Below are 27488 nucleotides of genomic sequence, written 5' to 3'. Positions count from 1 at the left end.
CAATGGTGGTGTCTTTTTTTGGTGGTGGTACCTTTTTGTAAGTTACACTCTTAAGGCATTTTCTGCTCCTTCCACTTCTGCAAACTTTCCAGGGTTGGGTTGGCAAGAGGCGAAGCTTCGCTGAGTACTGTTTACTGCTCTGGATATAGTAATGGTGTGATCGTAATTAAGAGACAAAAGGCGAAAATACAGTCAAATCAAACAAAAGGCAAAACACGCACGGCCATCCCAACCACCATAGAAAATACCCACGAGTTAACGTTAGTGTTTGGCTCGAACCAGCTAGGACTTGTTTTCCAGTTTTAATCTAGTTTCCTGTGACGGCTTTTGTCTTTACACAAAGAGGTCTTCCTTTCCCTCACCCACCCTTCTATAAGACGAGAAAAACAGAGCTGTTCTTTAAGTAGATCGATTTTCAAAGAAAGTGTGCATGTTACGGGGAAGAAAGCTAACATTTATTGCTGTAAACATTTTCAAAAGCTTAAACCTAAAACCATAGCTTTATAAAAGCAAAATCGTCTAAAAGCATCTTAACTGGCTTAGACAAGAGCGACAGACATACATGCAGATGAAGGCTCAGAAAATTAAGGACATCTCAGCAACATCAACATGAAAACTACACTGCGTTAAGGACAGAATGGATTGGGTACTTACAACGTTTTTAAAAACTTAAAAGCGTCAACAAATGCTTAACATTTTTTGTTACTGCCATTTCGCTAGTCTTAAAACTATACATTTAAAACGTTACCTTGTTACAAAGAGAGGAGTTAATAAAATGGTCAGATTTAAGTGTTTAATAGAGGAAACTATAAAATTTATTGTTCAGTCAAGAGAATACAGATTAAGACAGCTCCAAGCTCCCCCCACCATCAACCCAAGAAAAAAAGAGGAAAAAAAATTAAATATGTCATTTACTTAGGTTTTTTGGAATTCAAAATTGTTAACTGCTGACATTAATGGTGTGCTATGACCTAGTTATACAAGACAAAGATGGATTCCAAGTCATAAGGAAATATCCAGATCTTTTTAAAAAGTCTTCTTCATTCTTCCAATTGTGAGTCCTTTAGCCTGTTGGCAAATGTTAAACACAACACTGAGGCGTCCTGAACTGGATGGTGGAGTCAAAGGAAAAACATTCCCCATTTGCAACAAAGAAGAACCCACTTGGCCATTTAATTCCATTGCAGAAAAATGGCTCCCCTCATCTGTTGGCCTCTCCTTGGTGTCTGATGAAGGATGTTTTGAGATCAGCGTCTAATAACTCAAGGCCTATAGAAGCCGTGCGCTGATTGGCTGCCGCGCCCTGCCGCCCCGCTCCAGCCAATTACCTACCCACGGCCAAATTACAAACCCCGAAAAGAGCCCCAATATGAAATACACCACCACGAAGCCCCAGCGAGGCGGTTTTCTCTCCTCGGGCGCCCGACTGGACAGGTAGAGGGGCTGCAAATGCATCCTCGCAAAGCCCAGGAGCCTCGGAGTTGAACTTACAAAATGGAAGCCGCACGCTGATTGGTCGCCGCCACTCCCGGACCTTTAATAAAGAAAGGGGAAGGAAAAGATAAATGCAAAAAAGGGGGACACTCTCCTCCGCTGCTGGCTGGAGGAGGAAGGGGGGTGTGCGGGAGAAGCATGTGTCTAGGACAATTACTGGGCACTCCTTTCCAAAAATAAAAACAAGAGCAAAAAGCTTCTATCATCCAGGTCCAGGCGAGGGCTGCATCCTGCCGGGAATGTGATTGCTAATTTGGTTAAAATCCTGGTTCCCCCTCCCAGCTCCGCTCCCGGGGGGAGGGGGTCGCGGGGCAGAAGAGGAAGCCGGAGCGAAGAAACCTCGATGGCAACTCGTCTCGAGTCGGCCTTGCCAACCCCCACCTTTCCCGGCGTCCTAACACAATCACACACACACAAACACAAACCCAGCCTTTTCCCCCGAGCCCCCACGCGCCCACCTCCGGCCTCGGCAGTTTGGAAACAGTTTTGGAGGCCGAGGCGCAAGCCGCGGCGGCCGCGGCTCGGAGGGTAGCCCCCGCCGCGTAGGTAGAGCTCGGGAGACCCCCCCGCCCCGCCAGCCGAGTCCCCCACCCAAGTCCCAGCAGAAAAAATAAATTAAAAGGCCTTCCCCCGGGGAGGGGGAGGCAGTGTGGGAGCGCGCGAGTGAGGTGGGGGGCCGCCGGGGCCCGGGGCTCTGGCGGCGCAGCTGCCGCCGCCGGGAGAACGCCGGGGAAGCGGCGAGGAAGGCGAGGGGAGGAGGAGGAGGAAGAGGAGGAGGAGGAGGAGGTGCGCGCTCGGGTCGGGCTCCTCAGCGGTGTATTGTGGGATGTGCGGCTCCCGCGAGCCGAGCCTCCGCCGCCAGCCGCCTCCCGGGCAGCAGCAGCAGCAGCAGCGGCGGCGGCAGCTCCGGGCTCGGCAGCCGCGCCGGCGGCGCACCCCCCGGCCCCCTGTCCGGCCGCCCCGGCCTCGGCTCCCGCGGGGGGACACCATGTACTGGCTGGCGGCGCAGGGAGGCCGGCGCCCGGCGGGGATGTAAGCGCGGCCCGGGAAGGGAGAGGCCGCGGCCGGCAGCCGGGCGGCCCGCGCCCCCGGCCCGGCCCCGAGCGAGCTGGCGGGCGGGCGGCGCCAGGCCTGCCGCGAGCCCAGCGCCGGAGCCGGGCCGGGGGCCGAGCGAGCGGCACGGCGGGCGGCGGCGGCGGCCGCATGAGCACCATGGGCCGGAGCCCGCGTCCTCCGGGCGCCCCGGGCCCCGCCAGCCGGCACCGGGGGCCCCCGGGAGCGCCGAGCTACCGCCTCGAGACGGTGGCCGAGCGGGCGGGTGCCTAATTCTCCCGGAAGGGTTATTCTCTCCATTCTTGTTTTGGGGGGAGCCAGCGAGACAGCTCCTTTTGGGGCGCGCTGGTAAGGTGGGAGGGGGTGGGGGCTGGACGATTTGATTCTTTCGCGTGTGTGTAGAAGCGGCCGTCGCCGCCACCGCGGCGGAGACGACAACTTGCCCGTTTTCAGGTTGGGTTAACGGCATGGAGAACAGTCACCCCCCCCACCACCACCACCAGCAGCCCCCGCCGCAGCCCGGCCCTTCGGGCGAGAGGAGGAACCACCATTGGAGAAGTTACAAGTTGATGATTGACCCGGCTTTGAAAAAGGGGCATCATAAACTGTACCGCTACGATGGGCAGCATTTCAGCCTGGCGGTGAGTAGCCGGCGCGCCTCCCCGCCGCCCCTACGTACCTCCCCACAGAGTCCTGCCCTGGGCGGGGGGCAGGAGTCCCAGCGGGCCGGGAAGGCCCCTCCCGACCACCGGGGCAACTGTCAGCCGGGTCCCCAGCCCTGGAGCTTGACAAGTGCCTGGAGAAGGGGGTCTGCCGCTGCCCCTGAGGAGTGGGACCAGCCCTCCCAGTTCCTCCCCGCACCCACATCCCCATTCCTTCCCACAGATGTCCAGCAACCGCCCGGTGGAAATTGTTGAAGATCCCCGGGTCGTCGGCATCTGGACGAAAAACAAGGAGCTGGAGCTGTCGGTGCCCAAATTCAAGGTAGGACCCCTCCCCCAGGCCCGCGGTCGCTCTCCTCACTCTCCGACTTCGAAAATAACGCCAGTCCTGACCGAGCCCAGCCGGATTCCCAGTTCCCGCCGACCGGGCCCCGACCGGGCCCCGACCGGGCCGGGGAAGTTTTGGCGGGGAGGGGGAGATTGCTGCGAGAGAGGTAACCTCTCTCAGCTACTGTAAACAAAATAACACTCGGTGAAACTGTAATCAAGGCGCTGATACACTGTCCTGCCCTCTCAGCTGGGGGCTCCAGGTCCCCACCTGGCTCCTGCTAGCCTGGGGGCTCGCCGCGGGACCCGCCGCCCTTCCTAGCCTTGTGGCTTCAGAGAGACAACTTTCTAGCCCAGGTGTCACCCCTGACCGGGCAGCAGGGACCTGAGGCCAGAATGGGGGAGTGGGGAAAGAGAAACTGTTTCTTTTTCCTTTCCTTTCGAACCCACGTTCCAAACGGTTTAATCCTCTGTTTACCGGGCCCGCCCGCGTGCATTTTTTTTTCCAAAAAAAAAAATTATGTTTTTACCCTTCATTGTTTTCAGCCGGCTGGCAAGTGGGGAATGTTGTGTTTTCCCTTAAGTTCCAATGTTCTCCAAATTCCCTTCCCTCGTGTCCCCTGCCAGATCGATGAATTCTACGTGGGCCCCGTGCCTCCGAAGCAGGTGACATTTGCCAAGCTGAATGATAACATCCGTGAAAACTTCCTGAGGGACATGTGCAAGAAGTATGGAGAGGTGGAGGAGGTGGAGATTTTGTACAACCCCAAGACCAAGAAGCACTTGGGCATTGCCAAGGTGGTCTTTGCCACAGTCAGGGGAGCCAAGGAGGCGGTTCAGCACCTGCATAGCACTTCGGTCATGGGCAATATCATCCACGTGGAGCTGGACACCAAAGGTGAGTGGAGGGACCCAGGACACCCACTGCCGAGGAGCCGCAAGACCTTTTAGTGAGTCCCCTACCCCTCTCAGAGCCCCTCCTGCAGTTTTGGGGACCCCCTTACTCTTCTTTGGGTGTCCCCCTACAATGGTATTTTCCCCCCTCCCATGGGCAGAGTCACGTGGAGCTAAATGTGTTGTCTGTTGCTAAGAGACAAGCTATAATTCACCAAAAGTGCCGGTCCTTGGCCGCTGCATCCCCAGGGACCACTCGGAGGCTTCCCCACTGCTGACACCCCTGTGGATCCTTCTCAGAGCCCTGGTGGCCTGCGTTTAGACAGTCCCCAGTGTTGCTATCTGTGTGAGAGGAGGAGGCAGGTTTTGTTTATTTGTGGGGGGCTGAGGGAGAGCCATTAGGATGCCTTTAACTGTATAAGAGTAGGTCCCTCAAGTAAAGAGAGCCCTCCCAGGATCCAGGGTACCCATCCCTACCATGCCACTCCTTTCCCCTGAAAGTGGGAACCAATCTGGGCCCAGAGAGTGGTTTCATTGATCCTGTTCTCGGTAGAGTTGGGCGGGCTGATGGCTCTGGGTGCTAGAGGGCTGACACTGTGCCTTCCCTCCTCTCTCTTAAAGAGACAGCCGCACCTTCCTTGCACAGGAATCCCGCTGTGTGCTCACTCAGAGCTAGTTGCTGGGAGAGCAGGGCTGGGGGGCCATATCTGGCACCCTCTGGGTCCTGGGAGGCTCCTTCTGAATGCTGGCTGGTGGGGCTTGCAGGATTCTAGGACATCCCCCAGAGTTAGTCTGTGGACTCTCTAGGGAAGTTACCAGCTGTGTAGAAGAAGGTGCCAGTGCTCTGAGGACCAACTAGCCCTGTGACTAGGCAGGCGCTGTGGGGTCTCAAACCCCTCGGGGTCTCCTGGGAAACCCTGCCTGGGATGGCTTAGGTGGGTGATTTGTGAACACCAGGTCTAGGGACAACTGGAGCACACCAAACCTAAGGCAGGAAAATATAAACTTATTTTTTTTTTGCTTTTAATAATGAATACATTCTGCCTGAGTTTCTGAGACCTTGCTGGGGGTCGTGGAGGGACACTTGTCCTGTGTGCGCATGGTACAAACTCTTGCCAAGCCTACCCCTAATTCTGAGTTTCCTCAGCACATGGCCCAGGTTCCTGTCCAAGCCACAGCCCCCACACGACCACCCCTTCTAGTTTCTCAATCTCTGTTGGGGGAGTGCAGACTGTTTCAAATTACATACCCCTTGGGTGGCTGTAGGCTTTTTGTCCCTGAGAATCAAATGTGAAGCCTCCTCCCCACTCTTGCCATTTTAAGGAGTAACCAGCTCTCACCAAAATTTCATTTCTGCAAAAAATAAAAAAGCTGGGGCCCTCAAAGACTTCCAACTAAGTTTGTATTTCAAGAAAGAGACCAGTAAAGTGTATAGTGTAGCTCAAGGAATGTGTCTTCTTTGCATATGTAAGCAGCTGCCTCAGAGGGCTCTATAAATATCAATCATCTGGGCCCCTTGGTCTATAGAGGCCTCTTTGCTTGGGGGTGGGGGTGGAGGTTACCAGACAGGGCTCAGTGGATCTGTGCACCAAGCAGAGCTGGGGAGCTTGGTCAGAGGAGGAAGCACGTGGGGTTCATAGTAATGTGGCCCTAGAGTGTGTTTTACAAACTCTGCTGGTCACCTGGGCCCCATATAGTTAGCAACAAACTTGGTCTCCTCTCCACTTATTACGAGACCCTGCTGTTAGAGGGGAAGAGCAGGACTCTTAAGACCTGACTCTTCAGGTGCCAGGGCCCAGGTGACAGACAGGAGGGGGCTTTGTGTTGCAGGTGGCATTTCTGTATCTGGGAGAGTCCCAGCCCTACAAGACATTAAGTTCTGAATAGCAGGATCAGAAAAGCCACCCAGTTTAGCAATTAGGTTGAGCAGCTAGGACTGTTGAGTGACATGCTAAGAGAGGTAGGAACTTGGGCAAGGTCACAAATAGCTTCCCAAGCTTGGGGTCTCAAGCTCAGGAACCCATCCTGCAAGGGCTGCTCCCTTCTGGAGCCTCACTCAGTCCTCCCTCCCTTTCATAGGGGAAACCCGCATGCGGTTCTATGAACTGTTGGTCACTGGTCGATACACACCACAGACCCTCCCAGTGGGTGAACTGGACGCCGTCTCTCCAATCGTGAACGAGAGCCTACAGGTGAGTTTATCTCTGTCAGCCCAACTCCATCACCAGCTTCTGATGTGCTCCCTACCTTAACTCCCCCACCTCCAGCTTTGGACACCAAGGCCTAGGAGGGAAGGATCCCGGCCATGAGCAGGCTGGAATTCCCACACCCAGAGCCCATGTTGGGCCTGCTTTCTGTGTTGATGCTGTGACATTGCTGTGTCTAATGTCCTGTGTGCCCCACGACCCCTGTCCACAGAAAGCAGAGTTAGGTCCTTTCCAGAGCAAGACTCAATCCTGCCCCAACAGCTGCTTCCCAAGGCACTCACCAGGACCTCCCTCACATGGGGAGATTCTCATCCCAGCTCTTCCCCAGCATCAGCCCAGCCACCCCCAGGATTAACTTTTCAAAAATGAAGAGGCTTTGCTTATTTGCTGGTCAGCTGAGTTGTCACACTATACAAGTTTGTGTCAGGCTATTTAAGTTCTAAAACATTGAGAGGCTGGAGGATTGGGCCCTTGGTCATCCCCTCACTCCCAAGACCATAGTTCTTCCTGGTATCCTTGTCTGGAAGGTTTTTGATTTCCAAAAGTCTGAGATGAGAAAGAAACCCCAGTTCAAACCAAGATATCAGGATCTTCTTTTTTCTGTGCTTCAGGGACTAGGAAAAACCCTCAAGGTTCACTGAGGATAATTGCTACCCCAAGATTAGAGAAAGATAGAACCATCTAGACACTCCTCTTCAATCTCCCACCCTGCTTCCTTACCATGCTGCAGTTCTACAGCAGCCAGTTTGGCTGTGAGCTCCCCAACAGCCCTGGTGAGAAGGGAAAACAGCCCCATTCCATTGCACATTTTCCCCCAGTGATCTCATACTTCTCTCTCTATATGTAGCTATCAGATGCCCTGAAGCGCCTCAAGGATGGTGGCCTGTCTGCAGGCTGTGGCTCTGGCTCATCCTCTGTCACCCCCAATAGTGGTGGTACACCCTTCTCCCAGGACACTGCGTACTCCAGCTGCCGCCTAGACACACCCAACTCCTACGGACAGGGCACGCCGCTCACGCCACGCCTGGGCACCCCCTTCTCACAGGACTCCAGCTACTCCAGCCGCCAGCCCACACCCTCCTACCTCTTCAGCCAGGATCCCACAGTGACCTTCAAGGCCCGGCGCCATGAGAGCAAGTTCACAGATGCCTATAACCGCCGCCATGAGCATCATTATGTCCACAACTCTTCTGCAGTCACTGCAGTGGCAGGCGCCCCCACTGCCTTCAGGGGCTCTGTGGACCTCCCGTTCGGGGTGGTCAGCAGCAGTGGGGGCAGCAGCGGTCCTCCGTTCAAGGCCCAACCACAGGATTCAGCTACCTTTGCCCACACTCCACCACCTGCCCAAGCAAACCCTGCTCCTGGAGTCACATTCAAGTCGGCTTTCTCTCCGTATCAGACCCCTGTGCCCCCTTTCCCCCCACCCACCGAGGAGCCCACCACCACAACCACCTTTGGGGCCCGGGACAGTGGGGAGTTTCGGAGAGCACCAGCGCCCCCACCCCTGCCGCCCACTGATCCTCTGACCAAGGAGAAGCCAGGCACACCGCCTGGCCCACCACCTCCTGATGCCAACAGCATGGAGCTGGGTGGCCGGCCGACCTTTGGCTGGAGTCCTGAGCCCTGTGACAGTCCAGGCACGCCTACGCTGGAGTCGTCTCCTGCTGGGCTGGAGAAGCTGCATGATAGCCTAGACTCACGCATTGAGATGCTGCTGAAGGAGCAGCGCACCAAGCTGCCCTTCCTTCGGGAGCAGGACTCAGACACAGAGCTGCAGATGGAGGGCAGCCCTATCTCCTCCTCCTCCTCTCAACTCTCCCCATTGGCCCCCTTTGGCACTAACTCCCAGCTGGGCTTCCGAGGCCCCACACCACCCTCCTCACGTCCCTCCAGCACCGGCCTGGAGGATATCAGCCCCACACCACTGCCTGACTCGGACGAGGATGATGAGCTTGACCTGGGCCTGGGGCCCCGGCCTCCACCTGAGCCAGGTCCCCCGGACCCCACCAGTCTTCTGGGCCAGACAACTGAGGTAGCTGTGGACCTGGCTGGAGACAGGACCCCAACCTCAGAGAAGATGGATGAGGTACTGCCATGTCTGTCCATCTCTGTCTGGGATTTGTTTTGTCTTTGTGTCCCCCCTTTACTCCTTTGAGATATTATTCTCTTAGGATAACTAGATAAGAAAGAAGCAACAGGTCTAGGGCAGCCAAAATAACAGGTCAAATAGAGAGAATAAAAAGAGGATGCAAAAATTACCAGGGGCTGTGGCTCTGAGCTCCCTAGCAGCCATGAAGAGAAGAAACATGACCTACTTCTGTTTCTTTCCTTGCTAAGTATGGGAGTGGGGGGTGCTTTTCCTAGGGGTCAGTTCTGAGTTGAGCTTCTTTGGTAGTTTGTTGAGAACCCAGAGAGTATGGACTGTATTGATGGTTCTGGGCCCCCTTCTCTGCTGTGTGGCTTGGGATGATCTGAGTTGGTCCTGATGTTCAGGTGGATTTGGGAAGAACAATTATCCAGGGCTAGGCCAGGTGGGAGATCCGGAGCACAGTCTCCCAGAACCTGGTGCCCTCTGAAGAGATGGGAAACCATGGTGGGCAGGGAGGGTACTGAAATCCCTTCTCCCTCACCCCAGGCACCAGGAATGAAAGAGTTAAGGGTTAGCCCAGGGGGAGGGTCACAGTCAGAAGCAGGCAAAGTAGACCTTTCTCTACCCTCTCCTCACCCACAGATCCTCTGGATTCTCATTGCTCAAACTTCCAGCCTCAGGGTTGAGGGTGGGGGAGTGGGGGGGAACAGGGGTGTTACCTCCCACGTTCCCTTAGGGGAAGGGTTAGGCCACCTTCCTTGGCTCTGTTCCTTCCTGCTTTTGGTCCAGGCACCTGCCCTGGCCCTCCGGGAGACCTGACTTGGAACCTGCAGGCCCGGGGGCATGAGCAGCCAGGAGCTTGGACAGAGCTCTGTGCCCCTGTGGGTGGTAGGGAGGAGGGTGCGCCCTTCCCAGGTCCTTTGATTAGGCTAGTTTGGCTGCCTCCGGGAGGAACAGAGAAGACTTTGGTCTGCCGGGGAGGGGACTGTAGGTGGCTGGTGTTTCAAGGGCCTCCAGGAAGTTCTGGAAAAGTGGTTTCTGGTGTAAGGGGTCCAAAACAGGGAGAGCTGACAGGTGTGCAGAGGTTGGGGGACGTGGGCTGCAGGCCCTGCATCTTCCCTTCTTTTCTCCCTTCCTGGTCCCTGGGGTCAGGGGATGTTTACCATGCTGATGGGCTGGGCCAAGGCTGGGAAGCGTAGAGTAGTGGGAGGGAATGAGCTCTCCCACCATGTCATTGTATGGGAGGAGAGAATGAGGCCCAGGGAGGTGGCATCTGGGTTGCTTTCGGTAATTAGCCCTGGGAAGCCAGGGAGTACTGATAACCTCCAGGATGGCCCTTGGGAGCCCCCTGCTGGCAGCGGGGAGAGCAGCACCCGGGATCCTCGGGACGTCCTGCGAGGCCCAGCCCAGGCTGGGGCGTCAGAGCAGGGGAACCACTGGGGGAAGTGGAGGGTTGGGGGGAAGGGGGAATTCCCTTTCTTCACAGAGGCTGGTGGTTAAAAGTTCAGGTGCCAGTGCTTGAGCCCCAGCTTTGTCACTTACTGGTCATGTGAACCTAGAGAAGGCACTTTCCCTCTCTGGGTCTGTTTCATCTGTGAAATGGGATGGAGAGAGCACCTGGCTCCCACTGTTGGGACCTAAGTGGGGTGCCTCCCAATGGGCGGATGAAGGGCGGCGGGGGCTGATCCTGCTGGACATGATTGGCCCCTAGGGCTGGGTTAACCCCTGTGTTACCTGTGGTTGGGCACCCTCTAGGCTGCCCTGAGGTTCCCAGTGAGCTCACCAGGCCCGCCTCAGCAAGTGGGTGGGGACCCTGGGAGAGAGGGAGACAGGGTGAGAAAGAGTGTGTGTGTGACCAACCTAGTGAAATCCAGAGCTCCCTGCTGCTGCCCCAGGTTCGGTGTTCCTCTTTCCCCGCCCCCTCAGCTATAGGTGTGACCTCTGACCTGACAGCCTGTACAGACCCTGCCCCTCAGCCTTCAGAGGCATTCCCTAACTCTTGCAACCTACAAACAACTCGGTCTCCTCAGCCAGGTTCACCTAGGACAGAGCCCAAGCCACCTTTTCCCCTATGGTCCTGAAATACCGTGGGGCGGCCCAGACCTCCTCTCCTCCCCACTGTTCTGTCTCTTCCTTCCACCTGCATGTAGACCCTAGTGTCTCCTCCAGATTCAAGCCCCAAAGCGCTGTGTCCCAATGTAAAGGGGCCCGTACCCATTTTAGAGCTGGGGTCATCCTTGACTCCTGCCCTGTTCATCTGATACCACAACTCCCTGAATTCTGACCACAGCCCTCTCCTGCTGTGGCCCGGACAAGTGTGCAGTCTGGAGACTAGGTGAAAAGAGTAACAAAGGAAAGATAAAGACTCACCTCCCATTTATGTCCCCTTAGTACTGCTGAACTCCCTGCTTAAAAGTCGCCTTCTCTGCCCAGCCCTGTCTGACACAGTGAGGACAGCAGGTTGATTGCGAGCCCAGGTTAGGGAGCCGTTTCCTGGTTTGAATCCTGGCTCCTTCTCTTATGGGCTGTGTGGCCTTGGGAAAGTTACTGAAGCTCTCTGTGTTCCAATTTCCTCATCAGTAAAAATGGAGATAACCTACTTTGTAGAGTTGTTTTGAGGATTAACTGAGTTAATATATGTAAAGTGCTTAGAGAGGCCTGGCACATAGGGAGCCTTACAGAGTGTTGACTGTTAGTATTATCTTCTCTCATAGAAATGGAAAGAAACAGAATCTGCTTTTCTTTTTACACCCCCTCCTTCTTCCCAGCTTTCTTTTTCTCCATGACTAACTGTGTGTTTCACATTTTTACCTGGTAATGCTTTACCGCTCCCTTATAGAAGTTCTTGAGAGCAAAAATTTTGTTTGTCTTGTTTATGGCTGTGTCTTCAGAACCCAGAACATTTCCTGGCACACAGCAGGAGCTGAGTGTTTGCCAAATGAATGATAAACTCTCATGATAATCGCATGAAGCAGCTACTATGATGCCCACTGGGCAAATGGAGAACTTAAGTGAATTGCCCCAGCCCCATGGCCGAGGCACTGAGAATCCATGTTGCTGATTAGTCTTGCAGAGGCTTCTTCTCCAGCTCGCTGGTATTTGGAAGGGGTCTCTGGGAGCCACCTTGGCCTCCGGACTCACCCTCACTGCTCTCTCCCCGCTCTTCCCACAGGGCCAGCAGTCCTCTGGTGAGGACATGGAGATCTCGGATGACGAGATGCCCCCGGCCCCCATCACCAGTGCTGACTGCCCCAAGCCCATGGTGGTGGCCCCAGGGGCAGCAGCTGTGGCAGCTCCCTCGGTGCTGGCCCCGACCCTGCCGCTGCCCCCACCCCCTGGCTTCCCACCACTGCCCCCACCCCCGCCCCCGCCTCCACCACAGCCTGGCTTTCCCATGCCCCCTCCTCTGCCCCCGCCCCCACCTCCCCCGCCCCCCGCCCATCCAGCTGTGACAGTGCCCCCACCACCCTTGCCGGCACCCCCACCTGGTGTCCCACCCCCGCCTATCCTGCCGCCACTGCCGCCCTTCCCACCAGGGCTGTTTCCAGTGATGCAGGTGGACATGAGCCACGTGCTGGGTGGCCAGTGGGGCGGCATGCCCATGTCCTTCCAGATGCAAACACAGATGCTGAGCCGTCTGATGACTGGCCAGGGAGCCTGTCCCTACCCGCACTTCATGGCCGCCGCCGCCGCAGCTGCCTCAGCTGGGCTGCAGTTTGTCAACCTGCCACCCTACCGCAGTCCCTTCTCACTGAGCAACACCGGCCCTGGCCGAGGGCAGCCCTGGCCACCCCTGCCCAAGTTTGATCCATCAGTTCCGCCACCGGGCTATGTGCCACGCCAGGAGGACCCACACAAGGCCACTGTGGATGGCGTCCTGCTGGTCGTGCTCAAAGAGCTCAAGGCCATCATGAAGCGTGACCTGAATCGCAAGATGGTGGAGGTGGTGGCCTTCCGGGCCTTTGATGAGTGGTGGGACAAGAAAGAACGGATGGCCAAGGTGGGCAGGCAGGTGTGACCACTCCAGGGTTGCAGGCGGGTGTGAGGCAGGAGCCCAGCCAGGTGCCCACTCTTCTCCCCGGGCATGTTTCTGGAAACACTGCCACCCATGCCCCCAAAGTAGTATGAATATTATTTGTGAAACTTGTGTGTCAATGATACAAATGTGTACTTACAATGTGTTTCTTTTGGATTCCAATCTCCAAAGTGGGCAACCACTATCGGGACACAGGTGGCTATTTAGCTCACTCTGCAGGTGAGGAAGTTGGGGTTCAGTGAGGCAGGGTGAGCATTGGCCCCATCCTGAGTGGGGCATGAAGTGCAGCCAGGTTTGTGAGAAGGAAGTCCCAGTCACCCTGCAGCTGTCCCTGGTGCGGGAAGGCAGCTCCTCAGGGAGGGCCACTGAGCAGGGTTGTTGGCAATGCCATAACCATGGTGACAGTCCCTCCCCTCTGCCACCCCAGGCCTCCCTGACCCCTGTGAAGTCGGGCGAGCACAAGGATGAGGACAGGCCAAAGCCCAAGGACCGCATGGCCTCATGCCTGCTGGAGTCATGGGGCAAGGGTGAGGGCCTGGGCTATGAGGGTCTTGGCCTGGGCATTGGCCTGCGCGGGGCCATCCGCCTGCCCTCCTTCAAGGTCAAGAGGAAGGAGCCTCCGGACACAACCTCATCCAGTGACCAGAAGCGGCTGCGGCCCTCAACCTCTGTGGACGAGGAAGATGAAGGTTTGTGCCCTGCCCTCCTGGGTGTGGGGTGTCCTCTTTCCCTGCACCCTGCCCGGCACTGACACCCCTCCCTCCCTCCAGAGTCGGAGCGGGAGCGGGAGCGGGACATGGTGGATGCCCCCTGCGAGCTGGCCAAGCGGGACCCCAAGGGTGTGGGTGTGCGGCGGCGGCCTGCCCGGCCGCTGGAGCTGGACAGTGGCGGGGAGGAAGACGAGAAGGAGTCCTCGTCGGCATCCTCGTCCTCGTCGGCATCCTCGTCCTCGGCATCCTCAACGGCCTCGCCTTCATCCTCAGCCTCCGACGAGGAGGAGCGGGAGGGCACCGAGGGGGACGAGGAGGGCGAGGAGGAGGAGGAGGAGGGCCCTGGGAGCCAGATCTCCTCCTCCTCGACCTCGTCCACGTCAGATAAGGTACCGTGTGAGTCAGGGAGCCAGGGGGCACGGGGCCGGCGAGGGGGGCCCCCGGGTTCACCCTATGCTGCCGTCCCTCCCCAAGGGTGACGATGGTGAAGATAGCGATGGCCGGGACGAGTCTGAGGAGGGCGAGGACACAGCCCTGTCAGGGGCGAGTGAGAAGGAGGAAGGGGACTCAGGTGGAGGTGAGTGGGGCGGGCTCTGGCACCTGGCCTGTCCCAGGGTCCCTCTGTAGAGAGTAGAGCCTGAGCAATAGGCAGCAATACTTTTGGGAACAAATTTCTTGCCTTTGAAATGTGAACTCATTAAAATACATACACAGTGTACGGTATGATTCCATTTCTGTGAAGTGTCCAGAACAGGTCAGTCCATAGAGACAGAAAGCACACTGGGGGCTGCTGGGGGCTGAGGGGGGAGAACTAAAGGGATGGGCTTTTTCCTGAGCTCATGAAAACGTTCTGGAGCTAGAGACAGGTGGTTGTACACATTGCGAATGGACTAAATGCCACTGAATTGGTCCTTTAAAATTGTTAGTTTTATGTTACGTGTATTTCGCCTCGATTTTAAAAAATGGCAGTTAGTTAACACACGCACACATCTCCCCACATATCTGAGGGCCATGTTCAGCCCAGGTGCCCCCACTTTGAGACCTTTGGTGAGGCGTCTGGCTGGGGTACAGCAGCAGATAATGAGAGGGCTGCCCACATGTGTCCCCCACCCAGAGGAGACAGTGAGCATCGCCGCCTCCCAGGCTGGAGCCAGGTCCTCCAGCGAGAGCTCCGAATCTTCTGAGTTCGAGTCAAGCTCTGAGTCCTCATCGTCATCCTCAGAGGATGAAGAGGAGTTGGTGGCAGGAGAGGAGGAGGAAGATGAGGAGGAGGAAGAGGTGGAGGCAGCCACAGATGAGAGCATGGCTCCAGCTGCTCCTGACAAGGACTTGGAGAAGGATGAGGACACAGGGGCACCCGCAATGGAGTCCTTGGATGCGGAAGAGGAGGCGGACATTGAGGCTGAGGACCGGGCCCCTGAGGAGCAGACTGGCATGCTGGAAGATGCCCCCCTGCCTGTGGTCATTGAGCTGGCTGGCTGCAAGGAACCCCCCAAGGAGTCAGGCTTAAATCAGGAAGGGACGAGGTTGTTGTCTGCAGAGCTCCCTACCAGAGAGATGGAAGTCCAGCCCCCACCGTCCCTGGAGCCCACCCCAGGTAATATCTGTAGCCCCTGGGAGGGTGGTAGGGGCAAAGGCAGATGTCTACACTGTCAGGATGCACCTGGGTTCCTTTGGATAAATAACTTAATCTTACCAAGATTCATTTTCCTTATCTGTAAAACAGGATCAATGGATAGTGCCTCCCCTATGGGGTTGGGAGGACAGAGTAAGATGACATGTACTGTGCCAGCATGAAGTCTGGCACCTGTTAGTTCCCTAAAGGAACCGCTGCCATCACCATTCCTCAGTGCTGGTATTTCCCCATGGTGTGGTCCTCAGACTGACCATTAGTCCCATGAGATGCTCCCCAAAACAAGGGTGTGTGTGCATGGCCATTTTGGTGGACATTATAGTGGCAGGTAGTTGCTGGGCCATGTGAGGGGGCCATGGACACTGTACTGTCTTGATGGAGCTGCACGTGGCATATTAAAGGCTCTAACAGCACTGTCCATCAGAACTTTGTACAGTGATAGAAACATCTTCTATCTGCCCTGTCCAACACCGTAGCCACTAGACACAGTGTCACCTAGAGCACTTAAAATGTGGAGAATGCCACTGCAGAACTGAATTTGTAATGTTACTGAATTCTAATTAGTTTAAACTTATACAGCCACATGTAGTTAGTTTGTACCTCTACGAAGTCCTGTTGTATTTTGTTTAATTCTATGTTATTTGGTTACAGAACCACAAGTCTTAAAATATTGTCATGAGTATTGATTAAGCCGCTATTGTGTCCCCACTAGATTTAGGCATTGACAACAGTGGACCAAACAGATAATATCTGTCTTCATGGAGCTTACATTCTAGAGTAGGGTGATAAATGACCACAGATAAGTTGGAAATATATTATATGACAATAGAAACAAATGCTAGGGGAAAACCTTAAAGGCTCTGACAAATACTGCAAAAAGGGACTTGCTGAATTTTATTTGATAGCAGAACCCATTTTATTGATCCATAGGTATGCCATTCTAAAGACAGCAGTGTCAAAGGCTAGCAACCATGTCTGCTGTGTCTTTGATTTGCTACAACATTTATTAAGCACCTTCTGTGTGCCTGACACAGGGCTCGGTGCTGAGCAGTCCTTCATTGGTTTAGCTAGAGGAGGATAGTCCCCATTCTCACAGAACCCCCAGGGACTTGGGGCTACAAGTCGGTCAGGTATCAAGAGCATGGCAGGGCAGCATAAATAGGACACTGAGAGATGTTTGAAACAAATAGTAACAGTCTGGTTTTTGACCCCCCTCTCTGCAGAGGGTAACCTGGAAGCAGAGCCTGAGCGTCCAACGCTGCTCTCCTTGCCCGTGCAGCCACCACTGCCACCACCACTGCCACCCCCTCGGCCACCCCGGCCGCCCAGCCCGCCGCCGGAGCCTGAGACCCCAGATCCCCCACACCCCTCTGTCCCTCTGGAGCCTCCCTCTGAGGACCAGCCCCCACGTACTCCAGGCCTTTGTGGTAATCTGTCCAAGTCGCAGAGCACAGAAACAGTGCCAGCCACACCGAGTGGGGAGCCCCCACTATCAGGAGGCAGCAGCAGCCTGTCACTGAGCTCCCCACAGGTGCCCGGCAGTCCCTTTTCTTACCCATCCCAGTCTCCCAGCTTGAGCAGTGGGGGCCTCCCAAGGACACCTGGCCGGGACTTCAGCTTTACTCCCACCTTCCCCGAGCCTGGGGGGCCCCTGCTCCTGCCTGTCTGCCCCCTCCCAGCTGGCCGGCGTGATGAGCGGTCTGGCCCCCTGGCCTCCCCGGTGCTCCTCGAGGCAGGCCTGCCGCTCCCCCTGCCCTTGCCCTTACCCCTGCCCTTGGCATTGCCTGTTCCTGTCCTGAGGGCCCAGACTCGGGCCCCTGCCCAGCTGCCACCCCTGCTGCCTGCCCAGCTGGCTCCATGCCCACCCCCCATCAAGAGGAAGCCGGGCCGGCCCCGGCGATCCCCGCCGGCTGTGCTCTCCTTGGATGGGCCCTTGGTCCGGCCACCAGGAGGGGCTGCCCTCGGCAGGGACCTCCTGCTCCTGCCGGGCCAGCCACAGACCCCTGTCTTCCCCAGCACCCATGACCCCCGGGCTGTGACCCTGGACTTCCGGAACGCGGGGATCCCAGCCCCCCCACCGCCCTTGCCCCCTCAGCCCCCACCACCTCCACCTCCACCACCTGTTGAGCCTGCCAAGCTGCCCTTTAAGGAGCTAGAGAACCAGTGGCCCTCTGAGGCCATCCCTCCGGGTCCCCGAGGGCGTGATGAGGTCACCGAGGAGTTCATGGACCTGGCCAAGGTGCGGGGGCCCTGGCGTCGGCCGCCTAAGAAGCGCCATGAGGATCTGGTAGCCTCGGCCTCGCCTGAGCTCTCACCACCACAGCCCCTCTTCCGGCCCCGGTCAGAGTTTGAGGAGATGACCATCCTGTATGACATCTGGAATGGTGGCATTGATGAGGAGGACATCCGCTTCTTGTGCATCACCTATGAACGGCTGCTGCAGCAGGACAACGGCATGGACTGGCTCAATGACACCCTCTGGGTCTACCATCCCTATATCCTGCCAGTTGGGGTGGGGGTCCACCCCTCCTAGAGGTTGGCATCTCACCTACCCCTCCAGCCCTGTCTCCCATGATATCCACGAGGGCACTAGCCTGTGGCCCCACCATGACGGGGCATGTGTGCTGGCACCACACCAGGCTCCACACAGTCCTCATTGGTGCTTTAAACATGCCCTCTGTGCAGGCCCATTCTGCCCCAAGAATAGCAGGTCTCGGCCAAACCTAACTACACAGTTATACCACATAACTGCAGCAGAGTTTGAGGGCCTGCTCTTCCTGCCACCTTACCACCTAATTTAATCTTCCCAGCAGCCCAGTGAGGCAGGGGCTAGCATTGTTCCCATTTTACTTATGTAGAAATTGAGCCTCAGAGAACCTGAGAAGCAACTTGCCAAAGTCTACACAGCTATAAAGTAGCACAGCTGAGATGTGAGTGAAGACAAATCTGGCTCCAGAAACTGGGCTCTTAACAACACTGCCCTCATTGTCAGTTGTTACTACAGCCCTGTGACGTTGGACCTCACATCATCCCGGTTGTACCAAACAAGTTTATTGAGCACTTGGGGTCAGGTATTCTGTTATGTACTCTAAGCACATGTAATCATTCGGAGTGACATTATTATTACTCTGATTTTGAAACTGAGGCAGAAAGTAGATAAGAAACAGCCAAGTCCATGCAACTACCCTGGGTACGTGTCAGGTACCCCTGACAGTTCTGATGGTCGGTGGATTTGGCCAGTGGGCAGCTGCATGGAGGTGGCAAAGGTGTGGGCAGTAGAGCTGGGCATTGCTAGCCTCCTGGAGATTGGTCTGAAGGTAGAGAGGCTGGGCCCGGTGGGACGGGTGACCAGAAGAAGGACCAGGAGGGGCTCTCCAAGAATGTCCTTGTAGCCCTTGACCCACATCCACCCACCAGCCTCTCTTCAGCTAAGAAAAAGAAACGGGATGACGGCATCCGTGAGCATGTGACAGGCTGTGCCCGCAGCGAGGGCTTCTACACTATCGACAAGAAGGACAAGCTCAGATACCTCAACAGCAGCCGCGCCAGCACCGATGAGCCCCCCACAGACACCCAGGTACTGCCATGGGGCACCTGGCCACCCAAGAGCCTCCTGGCTGCTGTAGGTGGGGGCTCTTCTGGAAGGGGTGCTGGGCATTGTGAGGGTTGTGGAACCAAAGGAGATACACATGGAGGGTGTTATCTGGGTGCTCAGGCTAAAGGCATCAGGTGAGTTTTTGAGGGGTGGGCAGTGGAGAGCCCACAAAGGGTTTTAATCAGGGATGGGAGCAGAGGACAGTTACATTTCCAGAAGGTTCTTTCATTCCTTTTTGGATCCAGCAAATACCTATTGAGTGCCTGCTCTGAGGCTATAGCAGTGAACAACATAAAATCCTTTTCCTCGTGGAACTTACATTTTAGTGGGGGATAGGAACTAATCAAGTGAACAAATAAATGTAGAAGTCCAGGTGGAAAAAATGCTATGGGGAAAACAGGAGAGGAGGTTAGGGTTTGGTGAGTCAGAGCGGGTCAGGGAAGGTGATATTTGAGCCAGACTGGAATGCAGTGAAGAGACCAGCCATGTAGATAACTGGGAGAGACTTCAGTAAAGAGTTAAAACAGGAGAGGGGTTCCCTAAGACAGTAAGTCACACAGAGAGAACAAATAGTATATGCAAAGGCCCGAAGACTGGGAGGAACTCAGCAGTGTTAGAAAGAAAGGGAAAGGCTAGTTGTGGCCAGAGAGACAGAGAGCAGGTCGTCTGGGCCCTGGAGGCTGTGATGATGAGGTTAGATTTATATTCTGTATATGACAGCAAGCCACAGGAAGGTTCTGAGAAGGGGTGAGGGCCACCTGGTTGTAGTTTTTAAAGCCTACACTGGCTGCTGTGTAGAGAGTTGGCTCCAGGATTCCAGAGGGGAAACTGAAATATAGGGGAGACTATGGCTGCATTTTCCAGTCCAGATATGTGAATTGTTTGAACTTGGGTGGCCATGAGGGAAAAAATGGATGCATTTGGAAGAATATCAGGAATGTTAGCATATTAGGAAACTGAATGGACAGGACTTGGGGCCAGACTGGGTACAGGAGACAAGGGAATTGGGTGGATGCCACTGCATCTGACTTGGGGTCTGAGGCCAGATACCAAACACTGAGGTGGGGAGGGAGATGCACTTACACTTTGGGGCAGCTTGTTTGGGGGTTTGTGGAGCATCTGGGTAGTGAGGTCTGGCAGGCACTTAGCTGTATGGGGGCAGAGAAGAGCTTGGGATGGAGTACTTCCTGGTCAGGATGGAAATGTTAATTGAAGGTCACCACAGGGAGGAGCGCACCCAGGGGAGGGGGTGTCGGGAGGAGGCAGCCCCAGTGTGAATGGTGGGGATAGGGGATGAAGGTGGCCAAGAGAAAGAAGGAATGTCAGGGTGTCAAGGAAGGAGCCACGATTTTGGATTTTTGGGGAGGTCAGAGGGGCCATGGGGGATCAGGGTAGATACCCACCATCTACTCCAGGAAGCAGAGATGTCTTCAAATCTTCTTGCTGAGATAGGAAAAGACTGCAAGAGGGAAGGGGAAGTTTCATCTTTACCTGAGACTGAAGGAACTTGAACATACTCAGATTTTGGCAGGAAGGCTGAAGTAGAAGTGACAATTAGGGACAGGATAGGCACAGATAAGCCCAGAGCAAGCAAGCTGAGAAGAGGGGTGACAGGGACCCAGAGCTTAGGCCACCAGAGAGGGGGTGGGGCCTGGAGGACCAGCCTGCCAGCCTTGGCGCCCCCCTCTGACCTGCACCCGCCACTGGCAGGGCATGAGCATCCCAGCGCAGCCCCACGCCTCCACGCGGGCGGGCTCGGAGAGGCGCTCAGAGCAGCGCCGCCTGTTGTCGTCTTTCACTGGCAGCTGTGACAGCGACCTGCTCAAGTTCAACCAGCTCAAGGTGAGACCAGGTCCTGCCCAGGGCATCCAGGGTGGCAGTGGGACCTGAGCCCAGGGCTCTCACACCTCCACACCTTCATCAACTTTACCTTCCTCAGTTCCGTAAGAAAAAGCTGAAATTCTGCAAGAGCCACATTCACGACTGGGGCCTGTTTGCCATGGAGCCCATTGCTGCTGATGAGATGGTCATTGAGTATGTGGGCCAGAACATCCGCCAGGTAGGCACTACCCTACGGCGGGCAGCAGGGCACGAGCGGGACTGGCCCAGCCCAGACTGAGGCCTTCTCCTGGGCAGGTGATTGCGGACATGCGGGAGAAACGCTATGAGGATGAGGGCATTGGTAGCAGCTACATGTTCCGGGTGGACCACGACACCATCATTGACGCCACCAAGTGCGGCAACTTCGCACGCTTCATTAATCACAGCTGCAACGTGAGTGCCTGGCAAGGGCCTCCTGCCCCTGCTACTGTGCCAGGAACTGGCTCGGGTTCTTCCCCAGGCTCAGGGATGACCCAGGGTGATGGGGAGGGAAGGTGGGGGATAGAAGGCTTATTCAGGGAGCCTTTCCTTTCTGAGCCATGATGGTTTTCTCATCTGTAAAATGGGCATCATGAGTGGAAAGGTACTTGAGAAGCAGTCTGTTCAGTTAATAGTTATGGAGTTCCTACTCTGTGCTGGACTTTTTCTGTGCCTTGGTTGGTGGGGCTCAGCCCTCAGAGACCTCCCATGCTAGGCCGTACTGGCTGGTAGAACTTTCTGCAGTGAAGTGCTCTGCTGTCCACTGGCATTGTAGTAGCCATGCGTGGTGTCGAGCATTAAAATGTGGTCAGTGCAATAGAGGAACTGAGTTTTGGACTTAATTCTAGTTAATTTAAACTTACATAGTCACATCTGGCTAGCTAGTGATGACCATCGTGGACAGCACAGGTATGGGGGGGCAGGTGGGCATGGATAACAGGATAAGCACAAAGGTGTGAGAGTTTGCTGATCCCTTCTCTGGAGCTCAGAAGTGAGTGTCCTGGGCTATAAATTTAGGAGCCACCTGCAATATAAGTGGAAATTGAAGCCCTGGGAAATAATAGTTATGTTATCATTACCATCGTTCTTATCTAATATCAGAGGCAAGGAGTCATTTTTACCCAGATAGAGGTGCTGAGGCCTAGAGCAGGTAGCCAGTAGGCATGAGGGTCATGCGGCAAGTATGTCAGGCTTTGAGCCCAGGGCTTGGTGGGGTGTGGAGGGCCTGGTTGGGGCCACTGGGGCCTAGGCTCACCCTACCCTCCTGCTGTGCCCACAGCCTAACTGCTACGCCAAGGTGATCACGGTAGAGTCGCAGAAGAAGATAGTCATCTACTCAAAGCAACACATCAACGTCAACGAGGAGATCACCTATGACTACAAGTTCCCAATCGAGGATGTCAAAATCCCCTGTCTCTGCGGCTCCGAGAACTGCCGGGGGACCCTCAACTAGGCTGGCGCTGGCACCCAGAGGAAGCATGCCAGCCGCCGCCCTGGGTCTGCGGAGCGCGGACCCCACGGCCCCAGGGCCCGGCCCCCTTCCACCCCATTTCAGGTGCTGTCCCTCTACCCAGCGGCCATGTCAGGGCTGGCGCCCCCAACACTACCCCAGGACCTGCCCACAGCTCCAGCCCCCTCAGGGGGAAAGGGCTTCTCTGTCTCAGCCCATGTCTCTTTTGTTTTTTAAAGACTCCCTTCAGGATCTTTGTTTGATGCCAACATAAACCTCCCTGTCTCTGTCTCTCCCTGGCTCTCCCCTCCCCTTTCTCTGTCTCTGTCCATCTGTCTCCTCCTCTCGTGTCTCTTCGATCCTTATCATCAGCCTCCTCCCAGGAATGCTGCTACGTTGTTTTGTCTTCTCTTTATTTTCTTCGTCATAAAAAAAGACCTTTTAATTGTTGAAATGTGAAGGCAGAATTAGGGAGTGAGGACCTCCAGTGGGGGCTGCAGAGGCCTCGGTTCAATGGTGTGTTGGTCCACGTTTCTGAGCTCCCCCCCCCCCCAGACCAGAGCACTGGGCCTGGTGCTGCAGAGAGGAGGGGAGTTGGACCAGGCAGCTCTGACCTCAGAATGCTACGGAAGGCCCCATCTCTGCTGGTGGACTCAGTGAAGAGAAGACCCTTCCCCGTGTTCCTTTCCCAGCAACCTGGGGGCGCCACTTCCCCTGGCAGAGCCTGGTGGAGCCAAGCTAGTCCCACCCAGGCAGGAATTTCCCCCTGGGCTCTCCCTGCCACCCCATACCCTGTCACCCCCAAATCTTGGGTTCAATGTTTACTTTCTCATTCGAATGCCAGCAATGAGGGAGTCTCCAGGAGGCTCCTGTGTGGGCGGGGGGGAGGGGCACTGGGAAGGGTCGTGTCCACTCCCTCCAGCCCTTGCCTTCGCCTAGTGACAGGAGGGCCTCCCAGGGCAGGTGGGCCCCCAGTCCCACCACTACGGGTCCCAACCATGCTGTGTGCATGTGACATAGTTCTGTTCATAAGCTTTGCTGGCTAGCCCCCAGCCCACACACACCCTTATCCACCCTGCCAGCAGCCCCTCACCTCAAGAAGTCAAGAACATATTTATTTTTGGAATGAGAAGATTATTTCTCCCACAGAAAGGAAAATCTTGGGAAAGATTTAAAAACTCAGATCTGACAGGTTTTTTTGTAAATCCTTTTTTCCCCTTCCCATCCTCCTTTTAAGGGTTTATTTCCATGAATTTCTTTTTCTTGTGCGTGTATAAAATCAAAACGAAGGGAAAAATAGGTTTTTGAAGTTCAGAACCAACTTCTGTATATAGGCTGCCATAAAGGACTTTTTCTCGGGAACATTGTTTCTTGTAGAAACTTGTGGGAAGACTTTTGCTCATTTCTTTGTACTTCCAAAAAAAACCACATACACGCGCGCACACACACACGCAAGCAAGTCCCCCACACCCCAGAGAGCAGAGCAGGCATGTAAATAATTTATGGAAAGTGACTGTTGTGACCAGGAGTCATCTTCACCAAGACGGGAAAGCTCCCGAGGGGGCCGCCCCACCCTGCAGACGCAGGCCGGGAGCCCCTGGTATCTCAGCTTGTGTCAAGCTTGTTATCATGTAAATTCTGTACAAAGGATTGTTATTTCTCTCTTTTTTTTGTCTTTGGTGGTTTTTTTGGTTTTTTTTGTTTGTTTTTTTAAATTTCTTCACCCCATGCCCTCTCTGTTTGAGACTGTGCCCACCGGTTTCAGTGTCAAGGTCGATGAAATCAGTGGCATGAAGACACAGGGATGGGACCTGGGCACAGCGGCTACCTTCTCTTCGGTTTGCGGTTTTCTGCCTAATTGTGCAACCAAGGAAATATTTATTTTTCACATGAAGAAATGTGTAGTTTGTAGAGATGACTGATTTAAGTTACTTGTGCATCCCCCAAGGGGCTGTCCTCGTTCTTTCCCCTCCCCCCATAAAATAAGTGGATGGAGATGTGAGGGAACCAGGCCCCCGGGGCCAGCTTCACCCCCACCCTGGCCTCACCTTGCCCAGCCTGTGAGGGGCTGCTCCCTCCCTGTCCCCAGGAACCCCCACCCCATCCCCAAAATGGTTTGCCACATCCAGAAATGTGTTGGCTCATTTTTCTTTCAATGCTTTCATTTTCATTGAACAAATCTTTGCTTTCAAAGAGCTGGGGGTTTCTTTTTTTTCCCTTGTCCGTCCCTCCGAACCTCCCTCCTCTTGCAAAGAAGAGAACCCATAAGGTTTAGGGATGTTTGTGCATATAGACTCTGTCATCTGTATGTAACCTGTTTTGAAGAGAAGTGTTTCCGTTGTGGGTGTGTCTTGCTGTAAATATTTGTTCATATTTTTGTGAATTCAATACTATGTACCATTGTATTATAGTAACTTTTATAAAGCAGACCATAAATATACTGACTTTTCTTACAGATACGCCGTCTCTCTTGCTCTCCTCTCTCCCTCTTCTCCTTTCTGTTAGGGTCATGTCTTGCTTACATGGAGAGTGGGCTCGCTACGCTGAGGCGATGGAAGGGGCTAGCTGTAGTGTGGTCCACTCAGACAAGTCCTTAAACTCTGAGCCTGTAGGTAGATACTGTGAACTGGGCCAAATTATAGATGACCTCCAGCTTTTAAGTTTTGCTTCTAAATCTTTTATTAAAATCTTAGATATCTTAACACTGCTAATAGTCTATAATTAAGGAAACAAGTTCAAATATCCTATTGCTGTCACTTCCCTAGAAGAATTTGGAAATGTACCTCAAAATGTTTAACACTTAGGGAGAAGGGACTTATTTTGAGGGGAGGAAGAGGCTAATACAATAGTCACTAGTCTACTTAGTTCTCAACCAAGCATGTCCAGTGTTTATGGTATTCCAGAGCGTCTGTGCCCTGTAGATCTCCACTCTGCCTGATTCAGTGGTGGAGTGACTAAGGGGCCCATGGAGAGTTTGTTAGACTATGTCCACTTATCACTGAGAAGGACAGACAGAAAACCTCAGCAGCATGACTGAAAAGATGTACCTCACTTCTTACTGGAGAAATGCAGATTGCACCATGTACTATTTCCCCTGTCAAGTGGCAAATACCAGAAGTTGGAAAACATCCAGCATCAGTGAGCATGAGGCCGGGGGCATTCATGCGCCCTTCCTGGAAGCATAAATCACTGCAACCTTTGGGAGGAAAAATTAAGTATTAACAATGTTTAAAATGCCCATAAACGCTATGCCCAAATGTTCCACCTTCAGGAACTGGGCCTGACAATCCCAAACAGGGAATGTACAAGGAGTTCTTTGCAACCTCTTGTAAGCAAAGAAATGAAGGCAGGGGAGATGTCCTTCGGTGGTGGGCTGGTGTTTGGAACTGTACATCTAGACAGCTGAACAGCCACCCTGAAGGTGAATTTGTAGGGACAGAAACAGCTGAGGGTGAGGCTGAGCCAGGAAAGAAGATAGAGGGAGCTGCTGGCCATTCATTCATTCATCAGGCCAACACTGAGTACCTACTATGTGCCAGATACTCTTCTAGGCTCTGGGGATATAGGAGTAGAGAAAACATGCTCCACATCTTCATGATGATTGTGTTTTTAAGGTGAACCAGGCAAATAAGAAGAATAAATGTTATAATAAGGAGAGAAATAAATAAGGGAAGGTAGTGTCTGTTGAGAAGGGGGTGAAATTTTAAATAGGGTATCGGGGAAATCTGCCTAACCACATGTGAACAAAACTCAAAGGATATAAGGGAGTCAGCCCTGTGGGGAAGGGTATTCCAGGCAGGAGGAACAGTAAGTGCAAGTGCCCTGGGGCAGGAGCCTGGCTGGCGTTTGAGGACCAGCAAGTTCTGTGTGACTGCAGCTGAGGGAGGGAAAGGGAGAGTAGAGGAAATGAGGTTTAAGAGGTCCCAGATGGGGTTGGAAGAGACATTCCCTGTGGGAACTTGCAGGGCAGCTGAGGACAACCCAGGGCATCCAGCCCAATCACCCAAAGGGAGCACACACCCAAACTGAGTTTCCTTCATCTTCCCCTTAAGCCCACTCCTCCTGCCATATTTTCCACCGTGGTCGATGATGCTTATAGTCCCCTGCTCTGCCCACCATTGCTGCAGCTGGTTACCTGAGCTCAGGTCCCCGAAACCCTGGGCCTCTCTCCTTTTCCAGGTCTGATTATCCTTCTCCCTTATTCTTCAAATCCATCCACTACTTCCCTGCACCCCTCATGCCCCCATCCACAGGATAAATCCTTTCTTCACTGGTTCTGCTGTGGGGGCCAAAAGGCCCCAACTGAGGCCATCCACATGCACAGGGCAGACCAAGGTGGGGTACAGAGGGGGAGGTACCAGGTAGACTTGGGCAAGAGCCCTTCACCCAGGCCCTCACCCAAAATAACAAGAGCAAACACAGCACTGCCACTATGTCAGCTACTATTTTCAACATCTTTGATATTAAACTCATAGCAGCGCTAGGAGGTAGGTATGATTGTCATTTAACAGATGAGGAAAACAGTGGGACAGAGAGGTCAAATAGCTTGCTCAAGGTCACACAGCTAGCAAGTGGCTGATCTGGGTTGTGAATCCAGACAATCCAGCTCCCTAGTCTATACCCAGCTAACGAAGGTCTGCCCTGCCCACATGCACTCTAAAAAGCCATACTTCTCTTGGAACCAGCTGATTGTTCCTGCACAGGAAGGCAAACCTAGAATTTTCTGATTGTTCCAAGAAGGACCAGAATCCTAGAATTTGTATGTGAAATACTCAGCTTTGTGAAATGTTGACTAAAATTTGTTTAAAACCACGCAGACAAAAACACATCTGTGAGCCAGATTTGGTCCATGAGCCAAGAGTTTGCAACCTCCTGGGGTACAGAATTTCTCTTCTTTGCATAAGCCATGGGAAATTAGAGGGAAGGCATTTCTAAGCCTGGGGCTTGCCATTCCTTTGGCTTCTCATTGCTCTCTTTTACATTTCTGAATTCATGAGCCCAGAAGCCCTAACTTCTTCTATAACCTGAAAAAATATATCCCCAGTTCCCTTCATTATACTCAGATTTTTTTTCTTACACTGAGATCCATTTGCTCCTAGTTCTGAGTTGGCTCATCCTCAGGGAAGGCTTCCTATCAGAAGCAGAAGTTAAGAGACCCAATTTACCCCTACTTCCTCTTCTCTGGTTTTGAAAGTTTTCCTTCCAAGAGTTTTAGGGACCAATTTCTTCTTTTCCAACTGCATCATTCTTTTGCAAGGGCCACTCACACTTGAGTATGAACTAACGTCTTTTCAAAGGTAGTCCTCCCTCAGAGCAAGGCTGGGGGTAGTGAATCTGCACTGGGGGCATGACTGCCATGCTGAGGGTAGAGGGCAGAGCTGAGGGTCTACCAGCTCTACCTCTCAGACAAGGAACCATGTCCTATGCTTGCTGAGCAAGGATGCTGCCTCAAAGTCTCTTGGCTAACACCCTCCTGTC

General features: G+C 54.2%; 1 protein-coding gene across 1 annotated transcript; it reads left to right on the top strand.

The window, feature by feature from the left end:
* The first annotated feature begins 2370 nt into the window (after nucleotides 1-2370).
* Nucleotides 2371-24465, top strand: SETD1B (SET domain containing 1B, histone lysine methyltransferase). Its single transcript, XM_037014007.2, has 17 exons — nucleotides 2371-2526; nucleotides 3001-3188; nucleotides 3433-3531; nucleotides 4164-4434; nucleotides 6510-6622; nucleotides 7485-8723; nucleotides 11899-12726; nucleotides 13190-13451; nucleotides 13533-13861; nucleotides 13947-14049; nucleotides 14587-15069; nucleotides 16329-17600; nucleotides 18516-18682; nucleotides 20411-20542; nucleotides 20640-20759; nucleotides 20837-20974; nucleotides 21840-24465. Exons 2-17 carry the CDS (start codon nucleotides 3015-3017, stop codon nucleotides 22011-22013), a joined length of 5904 nt encoding a protein of 1967 aa, XP_036869902.2. The 5' UTR covers nucleotides 2371-2526; nucleotides 3001-3014; the 3' UTR covers nucleotides 22014-24465.
* Nucleotides 24466-27488: the final 3023 nt, after the last annotated feature.

This window comes from Manis javanica, chromosome 15 (assembly GCF_040802235.1).
Source record: "Manis javanica isolate MJ-LG chromosome 15, MJ_LKY, whole genome shotgun sequence".
Classification (NCBI taxonomy): Eukaryota; Metazoa; Chordata; class Mammalia; order Pholidota; family Manidae; genus Manis; species Manis javanica.
The sequence above is the reverse complement of the archived record's forward strand: the minus strand, read 5'-3'. Positions and strand labels throughout refer to the sequence as shown.

Bases quoted from the DNA above. Each gene is read 5' to 3' on its own strand.
- SETD1B (XM_037014007.2), top strand. From the start codon at position 3,015: ATGGAGAACAGTCACCCCCCCCACCACCACCACCAGCAGCCCCCGCCG. The intron at 3,532-4,163 runs GTAGGACCCCTC...GTCCCCTGCCAG, and splicing joins TGTCGGTGCCCAAATTCAAG to ATCGATGAATTCTACGTGGG. The intron at 20,975-21,839 runs GTGAGTGCCTGG...CTGTGCCCACAG, and splicing joins TCATTAATCACAGCTGCAAC to CCTAACTGCTACGCCAAGGT.